Source organism: Thalassophryne amazonica, chromosome 5 (assembly GCF_902500255.1).
Source record: "Thalassophryne amazonica chromosome 5, fThaAma1.1, whole genome shotgun sequence".
Classification (NCBI taxonomy): domain Eukaryota; kingdom Metazoa; phylum Chordata; class Actinopteri; order Batrachoidiformes; family Batrachoididae; genus Thalassophryne; species Thalassophryne amazonica.
Genome location: NC_047107.1, coordinates 34,780,927 through 34,791,314, shown reverse-complemented (window position 1 = coordinate 34,791,314; position 10,388 = coordinate 34,780,927). Strand labels below are relative to the sequence as shown.

The 10,388-nt window shown below is 40.5% G+C and overlaps 1 protein-coding gene across 1 annotated transcript in view; it reads left to right on the top strand.

Moving 5' to 3' along the window:
• Nucleotides 1-259: 259 nt before the first annotated feature.
• bin3 (bridging integrator 3) overlaps nucleotides 260-10,388 on the top strand; it is a 120,924-nt gene continuing 110,795 nt past the window's right edge. The window contains exon 1 of the mRNA XM_034169983.1: nucleotides 260-398. Within this exon, the coding sequence (XP_034025874.1) occupies nucleotides 391-398 (8 nt within the window). The 5' untranslated portion in view covers nucleotides 260-390. The remainder of the gene's footprint in view (nucleotides 399-10,388) is intronic.

Below are 10,388 nucleotides of genomic sequence, written 5' to 3'. Positions count from 1 at the left end.
ATTTAATTGTAATTGAAGATCTGCTGTCCGCATTTTAAAATGGTTGAGTTCAGAGGAGAAATAATTAAAAGTCAGTCATGACAAATCGTCAGCTATTGTGATTTTAAAAAAGCATTCATTTAGGTCAAGGAAAATACACAATTATGTGGCCACATATTTTGAAATATGAGTATTTTATATTTATTATTTCGAGCATTTCAATCACTGCCAAGTATTTTCGGCTTCTATAGTCGTCAAGTACGACAAAATGAGTATAAGTGTTTCCTCATAGGAAACGGGAACGGCTAAACTCCGGACTTCCTGGTTCATGCCTGTCTGATATATGGTGGAACAGGATGAGGAGAAGAAAACAAAAATAATCAATGAAACTGGACTATATCCTCACTAAAAATGAGTTGGTATGTATTTTGCTTTTTCACACAACTTACCGTATTACGGTATAAGTGTAATTTTCAAATGATGTGTCGACGTTGAAAATTCCAAACAAGTGGCTTTTGAAGCGGCTCCGTCTACATCCTGGCAGAGCTCGGACACAGGGACAACGTAAAGAGTTAAATGCCGTTTAAAAACAATGTTAACGAAACAAAGCGTTCTTCCGAACGTTTCCCGATACGTTTAGTAAAAGCTTAAATGCGGGAATATATGCGTTTTTTTTTACACTTTCTAATGAATATAAACTGCAGTGGAGTCGGCACAAAACAAGTACAACCCCTGGCAAAAATTATGGAATCACCGGCCTCGGAGGATGTTCATTCAGTTTAATTTTGTAGAAAAAAAAGCAGATCACAGACATGACACAAAACTAAAGTCATTTCAAATGGCAACTTTCTGGCTTTAAGAAACACTATAAGAAATCAGGAAAAATAATTGTGGCAGTCAGTAACGGTTACTTTTTTAGACCAAGCAGAGGGAAAAAAAAAATATGGAATCACCCTGTAAATTTGCATCCCCAAAACTAACCCCTGCATCAAATCAGATCTGCTCGTTAGTCTGCATCTAAAAAGGAGTGATCACACCTTGGAGAGCTGTTGCACCAAGTGGACTGACATGAATCATGGCTCCAACACGAGAGATGTCAATTGAAACAAAGGAGAGGATTATCAAACTCTTAAAAGAGGGTAAATCATTATGCAGTGTTGCAAAAGATGTTGGTTGTTCTCAGTCAGCTGTGTCTAAACTCTGGACCAAATACAAACAACATGGGAAGGTTGTTAAAGGCAACCATACTGGTAGACCAAGGAAGACATCAAAGCATCAAGACAGAAAACTTAAAGCAATATGTCTCAAAAATCGAAAATGCACAACAAAATAAATGAGGAACGAATGGGAGGAAACTGGAGTCAATGTCTGTGACCGAACTGTAAGAAACCGCCTAAAGGAAATGGGATTTACATACAGAAAAGCTAAACGAAAGCCATCATTAACACTTAAACAAAAAAAAAAAACAAGGTTACAGTGGGCTAAGGAAAAGCAATCGTGGACTGTGGATGACTGGATGAAAGTCATATTCAGTGATGAATCTCGAATCTGCATTGGGCAAGGTGATGATGCTGGAACTTTTGTTTGGTGCCGTTCCAATGAGATTTATAAAGATGACTGCCTAAAGAGAACATGTAAATTTCCACAGTCATTGATGATATGGGGCTGCATGTCAGGTAAAGGCACTGGGGAGATGGCTGTCATTACATCATCAATAAATGCACAAGTTTACGTTGATATTTTGGACACTTTTCTTATCCCATCAATTGAAAGGATGTTTGGGGATGATGAAATCATTTTTCAAGATGATAATGCATCTTGCCATAGAGCAAAAACTGTGAAAACATTCCTTGCAAAAAGACACACAGGGTCAATGTCATGGCCTGCAAATAGTCCAGATCTTAATCCAATTGAAAATCTTTGGAAGTTGAAGAAAATGGTCCATGACAAGGCTCCAACCTGCAAAGCTGATCTGGCAACAGCAATCAGAGAAAGTTGGAGCCAGATTGATGAAGAGTACTGTTTGTCACTCATTAAGTCCATGCCTCAGAGACTGCAAGCTGTTATAAAAGCCAGAGGTGGTGCAACAAAATACTAGTGATGTGTTTGAGCGTTCTTTTGTTTTTCATGATTCCATAATTTTTTCCTCAGAATTGAGCGATTCCATATTTTTTTCCCTCTGCTTGGTCTAAAAAAGTAACCGTTACTGACTGCCACAATTTTTTTCCTGATTTCTTATAGTGTTTCTTAAAGCCAGAAAGTTGCCATTTGAAATGACTTTAGTTTTGTGTCATGTCTGTGATCTGCTTTTTTTCTACAAAATTAAACAACTGAATGAACATCCTCCGAGGCTGGTGATTCCATAATTTTTGCCAGGGGTTGTAATAATAAGTTCTTACAGTTGAAGGTAAAGTTTAGCGCAACATCGTCGCTAACGTTAGCATTAGCAGGGCAACAGGATGAACGGTGACAGCTATCAGTTTACTTACTGAGCATTTTAATGATTTTTCTTAATTTAGCACTTGGGTTGCAAACCACGGTGATGCAACAGTAATTGCTTTCGTAACTGTTTATCAACAAAGTTGTTCCACTGAGCTACTATTTGGGCAGAAAATTGCAGCGGCGGAGCCAGGATTTTATGTAGGGGTGTGGAAGGATAAAACCAATACAGTCAACATAGATCCAAGCTGCCTAAACGGGATACTGCGTTTTCATGTCTATCTGCTCTATTCACACCCGATTATTTAATTCTGGTGTTACATAGCTCTTCACTGGGTGAACACACCTGTCAAGAGTTAATTCGCTGTGGGTGAAGCGGGAAGAATGCAAAAAAGTTTACAGGGCAGGTGCCTTCCAGTAGCCGATTTGGGCATGTCTGATAGAGTAACAGCACTAAGAGGAGATGCAAGAAAAGTCTGGTTATAAACCTGGCAGCTGTGGTGCCGTTGCATGTAAAGTGAGCAGTGTAAATAGAAGAATTTGAGGAGCCCAAAAGTGACATCATGTGCCCGAACCTGGCCGTCTATAGAATGATCAAAGCAAGGTGTTTTTGCTAGCATTTGAGGTATAACACTGTCAACATTTCTTGTAATATTCGATCAAATTATGTCTGGTGTTTTAACATACACAAAGGCTTTGGATGCAAAAGTTCGACTTCATTAAGTTGAAGTACGAGACAGGGCTAAAAACGTCCTGATCCATATAAAATCATAACAGCGTAATGCAGCCAAGACCTTCAGTGCATCCAGAAAGTGTTCACAGCACTTCATTTTTCCAGATTTTATGTTGCAGCCTTATTCCAAAATTGAGTCAATTAATTTTTTCCCTCAAAATTCTACTCACGACACCCCATAATGACAACATGAACAAAGTTTTTTTTACAAATTTATTACCAAAGGCCATCAAAATATGGCCATAGGGTATTGTGAAGGCTTTGAGTCCAGCTGTCTGTCAGTCTGTCTCTATGTCCGTCTGGCTGTGCTCAGCTAAGTCCAGTCTTATTACTGCCAGGCAGGGGCGCCACCATGGATTTTGGGCGCCATGAAAAGAACTCTTACTGGGCCACCCCCCATATTATTTTGTCATTATTATAATTGTATTAGGGGCATCTCTTTATTCTTTCCTTTTCAGCACCCCTGCTGACAGGGTCGTCAAATTCACAGGGAACATTCTTGGGAGACAGACGCTGGATAAGTTGAAAGATGGCTAAGCTTGACCTATTTTAAGAGGTCAAAAGGTCACATTCTGTTTCCACTTCTTATGCTATGAATTATGCGAATCCATTTTTTAGGGGGTGGGGGTGACAGCCAATCAGAGTAGAGAGGCACCGTGACATCACTGGCTGCTCTCTCTGGCTGTTAATTCAACATTGCGGAATCCGCTGTGAAACCGCTTTGTTTCTGTGTAAATATAGCATGTTTCTTGTGTATTATGTAAAAACTAGTGAAAAATAAACACTTCTAAAACTTAAAATGATGTTTTTGTAATCTGATAACACCTTTGGAGTGATTGACAAGACATCTCTCGGACGTCAGCATGCACGTGCATCACACGCAGCAAAAGTAAAGTAACGTCCACTCTTTTCAAAAGCTCATGTATGTACGCACACGCCCTCCTTAAGACGCTATTAAAATGTAAATAAAATATTGTTTATGATTGATTGAATTTATTCTGCAACATCAGTATAAACATACAGAGGTGAATGTACCAATGATACACGGATAACACAATAAAGCATAAACGCTTATTTCCATTTTGCTGCTTGTGAAATTATCACGTTACAAAATGGAAGGGCTTGATTGAACGTGTACAAATTGTAAATAAGACAATAGAATCTTAATAATTAATGTAAATAACACACTCATCTTCAACTGCTTAGTCCAATCAAGGGTCATGGGGGGCTTGAGCCCATCCCAGCAGACTTAGAACACGAGGCAGGGTACACCCAGGACAGGATGCCAGTGTGGCGCAGGGCCACAAACAAACAAACAAACACATTCACACCCACTCGCACACCTATGGACAATTTAGAGATTCCAATCCACCTAACCATATGTCTTTGGGTGTGGGAGGAAACCGGACCACCCGGAGGAAACCCACGCAAACACGGGGAGAACATGCAAACTCCACACAGAAAGGCCACAGGCAGGAATTGAACCCATGACCTTCTCGCTGTGAGGCAACAGCGGTAACTACTAAGCCACCATGCTGCCCATGTAAATAACAATAAATGTATAATTAATTACAACCCCAATTCCATTGAAGCTGGGATGTTGTGTCAAATGTAAATAAAAACAGGATACAATGATTTGCAAATCCTCTTCATCCTACAAGGTCTGTTAGAAAAGTATCATACCTTTTTATTTTTTTCAAAAACTATATGGATTGGAGTCATAAGTTTTTACGTCAGCCAAGCTTGAACCTTCGTGCGCATGCGTGAGTTTTTCCACGCCTGTCGGTTGCGTCATTCGCCTGTGGGCAGGCTTTGACTGAGCACTGCTCCACCCCTCTCATCGTTGTTTCATTGTGAGAAAATGGCGGAATGATTTGGGCTTTTTTTCCATCAGAATTTTTTCAGAAACAGTAGGAACTGGAACTGGAGGAACACCTCCGTTTCGGAGTGTTAGAGGACAAGTTGGGACATGCCTATCTCGGCTTTCAGTGCTTACCAGTCGAGTGAGTATAAGAGAAATTGTGGAGAGCTGGGCTTGTCCTCTGGCACTCCGAAACGGAGGTGTTCCTTTGTCTCGCTTCATCAGCATATTGGTCGTGACGCGCGAAGCCTCCGCGCGGCTTTCCATGACAAAATCTCTTGTTAAAAGTGAAATCTGCCGGAAAATGGCTGATGTCCAGCTCTTGTGATAACCAGAGAAATTGCACACGATGGTCCCGGCTCCACACAGTGATCCGTTTAGAAATGATGTGGTGGTTTCTGCATCTCGATGGTGGCTCGGAGCGCGGTGCGCCGTGCGCCATTGTGGGCCGTTCTTAAAGCTGTAGTAACACTCCTTATTCTCTGTGAAACTCGTAAAAGTTTCACCGAAAGCCAGATAAATTTTTCGAATGGTTTCCAGCTGCCTGTCTCTAACAGTTTCTGAAAAAATTCTGATGGAAAAAAAGCCCAAATCATTCCGGCATTTCCTCGCAATGAAACAACGACGAGAGGGGTGGAGCAGTGCTCACTCAAAGCCTGCCCACAGGCGAATGACGCAACCGACAGGCGTGGAAAAACTCACGCATGAGCGCGAAGGTTCAAGCTTGGCTGACGTAAAAACATATGAATCAAATCCATATAGTTTTTGAAAAAAATAAAAAGGTACGATACTTTTCTAACAGACCTCGTATATTCAATTGAATACACCACAAAGACAAGATATTTAATGTTCAATCTGATAAACTTGATTGTTTTGTGCAAATATTTGCTTATTTTGAAATGGATGCCTGCAACATGTTTCAAAAAAGATGGGACAGTGATATGTTTACCACTGTGTTACATCACCTTTCCTTCTAACAACACTCAATAGCCGTTGGGGAACTGAGGACACTAATTGTTGAAGCTTTATAGGTGGAATTCTTTCCCATTCTTGCTTGATGTACGAGTTCAGTTGTTCAACAGTCCGGGGTCTCTGTTGTCGTATTTTGCGCTTCATAATGAGCCACACATTTTCAATGGGCGACTGGTCTGGACTGCAGACAGCCCAGTCTAGTACCTGCACTCTTTTACTTCGAAGCCACACTGTTGTAATGTGGCTTGGCGTTGTCTTCCTGAAATAAGCAGGGACATCCCTGAAAAAGACGTTGCTTGGATGGCAGCATGTGTTGCTCTAAAACCTGGATGTACCTTTCAGCATTGATGGTGCCATCACAGATGTGTAAGTTGCCCATGCCATGGGTACTAACACACCCCCATACCATCACAGATGCTGGCTTTTGAACTTTGCGCTGGTAACAATCTGGATGGTCTTTCTCTTTGTTTGTCCGGAGGACACGATGTCCATGATTTCCAAAAACAATTTGAAATGTGGACTCATCAGACCACAGTACACTTTTCATTTTGCCTCTGTCCATTTCAAATGAGCTCAGGCCCAGAGAAGGCGGCAGCGTTGCTGGGTGTTGTTGATGTATGGCTTTTGCTTTGCATCGTCGAGTTTTAACTTGCACTTGTAGATGTAGCGACAAACTGTGTTAACAGACAATGGTTTTGTGAAGTGTTCCTGAACCCACGCGATAAGATCCTTTACACAATGATGTCGGTTTTTAATGCAGTGCCACCAGATGGATCGAAGGTCACGGACATTCAACGTTGGTTTTCGGCCTTGCCGCTTACATGTAGAAAGTTCTCCAGATTCTCTGAATCTTCTGATTATATTATGGACTGTAGATGATGGAATCCCTAAATTCCTTGTAATTGAATGTTGAGAAACATTGTTCTTAAACTGTTGGGGCTATTTTTTCACGCAGTTGTTAACAAAGTGGTGATCCTTTCCCCATCTTTGCTTGTGAACAGCTGAGTCTTTTGGGGATGCTCCTTTTATACCTAATCATGACACTCACCTGTTTCCAATTAACCTCTTCACCTGTGGAATGTTCCAAACAGGTGTTTTTTGAGCATTCATCACCTTTCCCAGTCTTTTATTGCCAATGTCCCAGCTTTTTTGAAATGTATTGCAGGCATCCATTTCAAAATGAGCAAATATTTGCACAAAAGCAAAAAAGTGTATCAGTTTGAACATTAAATATCTTGTCTTTGTGGTGTATTCAATTGAATATAGGTTGAAGAGGATTTGCAAATTTTATTTACATTTCACACAACGTCCCAACTTTATTGGAATTGGAGTTGTTCGTATGTATGTATGTGTGTGTGTGTATATGTGTGTGTGTGTATATATATATATATATATATATATATATATATATATATATATATATATATTCATTCATCTTCTACTGCTTAGTCCAGTTAAGGGTAGCAGGGGGCTGGAGCCTATCCCAGCAGTCATAGGGCGCGAGGCAGGGTACACCCAGGACAGGACGCCAGTCTGTCGCAGGGCCACAAACAGACAAACAAACACAGACACACCCACACACACACCTAAGGACAATTTTTTTTTTTAAATATTCCAATCCATCTAACGTGCATGTCTTTGGATGTGGGAGGAAACCGAAGCACCTGGTGGAAACCCACGCAAACACGGGGAGAACATGCAAACTCCACACAGAAAGGCAACGGGAATTGAACCCATGACCTTCTCGCTGTGAGGCAACAGTGCTAACCACTAAGCCACCGTGCTGCCTCTATATCTATATATATATATATATATATATACTCAACAAAAATATAAACGCAACACTTTTGGTTTTGCTCCCATTTTGTATGAGATGAACTCAAAGACCTAAAACTTTCTCCACATACACAATATCACCATTTCCCTCAAATATTGTTCACAAACCAGTCTAAATCTGTGATAGTGAGCACTTCTCCTTTGCTCAGATAATCCATCCCACCTCACAGGTGTGCCATATCAAGATGCTGATTAGACACCATGATTAGTGCACAGGTGTGCCTTAGACTGCCCACAATAAAAGGCCACTCTGAAAGGTGCAGTTTTATCACACAGCACAATGCCACAGATGTCGCAAGATTTGAGGGAGCGTGCAATTGGCATGCTGACAGCAGGAATGTCAACCAGAGCTGTTGCTCGTGTATTGAATGTTCATTTCTCTACCATAAGCCGTCTCCAAAGGCGTTTCAGAGAATTTGGCAGTACATCCAACCAGCCTCACAACCGCAGACCACATGTAACCACACCAGCCCAGGACCTCCACATCCAGCCTGTTCACCTCCAAGATCGTCTGAGACCAGCCACTCGGACAGCTGCTGAAACAGTCGGTTTGCATAACCAAAGAATTTCTGCACAAACTGTCAGAAACTGTCTCAGGGAAGCTCATCTGCATGCTCGTCGTCCTCATCGGGGTCTTGACCTGACTCCAGTTCGTCGTCGCAACTTCGCACAGCCATTGAAGAGGAGTGGACCAACATTCCACAGGCCACAATTGACAACTTGATCAACTCTATGCGAAGGAGATGTGTTGCACTGCATGAGGCAAATGGTGGTCACACCAGATACTGACTGATATCCCCTCCCAGTAAAACAAAACTGCACCTTTCAGAGTGGCCTTTTATTGTGGGCAGTCTAAGGCACACCTGTGCACTAATCATGGTGTCTAATCAGCATCTTGATATGGCACACCTGTGAGGTGGGATGGATTATCTCAGCAAAGGAGAAGTGCTCACTATCACAGATTTAGACTGGTTTGTGAACAATATTTGAGAGAAATGGTGATATTGTGTATGTGGAAAAAGTTTTAGATCTTTGAGTTCATCTCATACAAAATGGGAGCAAAACCAAAAGTGTTGCGTTCATATTTTTGTTGAGTATATATATATATATATATATATATATATGTATATATGTATATATATATTAGGGGTGGGCAAACATAAAAAATCTTAATCGCATTAACTCAGTGACTTTCTGTGATTAATCATGATTAATCGCAAGGTATATGTGAAACCCAAAAATGAATTCAAAAGCCACTTAAAAGCACAGTTTTATTTGAAAATGTAAATGAACATTGCATAAATTTGAAAATGTAAATTTCAACTGAAACACACTAATGAAATCAAATATAAAACCACTGGCAGGTCATTTGTTATCATATCAAAATAACAATATTCATGTCCATGACTAAATGTACTAAAACAAATATGTCACAATTGTACACATACCACAATTTGATATGTTTACAATTGTGATGTATTTGTTTTAGTATATTTAGATTTTGTTGTGATTTGGCACTTTATAAGCCGATTAAATTGAATTGAAATTGAACATTTTATTGAGTCTTAAATAAATATGAATTTGGTCACTGGATCCTTAAACTTTGTACATAATGAACTCTACATGGTGAATCCATGATCTCTGGACATAAATAGGAATAAACAAAATCTGTAGTTTTTGTCAAAAGCATTTCCTTTCAGACATTGGCATGAATGTGTTTCCATATATCTGAGCTGAGCTTAGAGCTGCTGTGCTTCACTTCAAGATGTAATTTGTAATTTGAAAAGAAAATACAGCACGTTTCATTTTGGGACCTTTTAGTCTATTGTAGTTTCTTGTCTGTATTACATTTGGAAAGAGGTGTCATTTTATTTAAAGCGGCGATTCATTTTGAAGTTATTAATTCCGACCGGACTCTCTCAGCTGCGCAGCGTTTCGAGCTGTGTGAACGGAACGGAGGACGATTCTCGTTTCTTGACAGCAACAAGACAAGAGTCCCAGTTAGTGACTTTAATCCACACAAAAGTGCCTGACGATATTTTAATGGCTTTGCGAGGGGTTAAGAAGCGGCTTGCCGTTTCTGAAGAACAGTGAATCAAAGAACCAACGAGCTACTGGATTGAAGCATTGCTTCAATGGTTCATGGTTTCAAAGTGGAGCCGCGCTGCAGAAATAGTTTATTACAGACCAAACCTTGAATATCCGACTTTATTTGTACGTCCGTATGACTCTGAAACTCGGAAAAATCCATATAATTTACGGACTATAGGTTGACATGAAAACCACCGAAAAGCTGTGTTCACCGCGGGGGCACGTTCGGCTATTCGAGATTATTCAAGATTTTTTTTTTTTTACCGATGACGAACGATGCGTAAAAAAAAATTTGACCGATGCAGCTGCATCGGTCCAAACCGGTCTGGATCCGGGCCTGATCCTATAGAACTTTGTACCGAAAATGTCCGTTCAAAAGTTCGGCGTCTTTCTGCATTTTGTTTTGTTGTGCATTGCATAGCCTGTACTTTTCTCGATCCTCGTGTCGTTTTCTGTGTGAACTCAGCTATCAGCAGG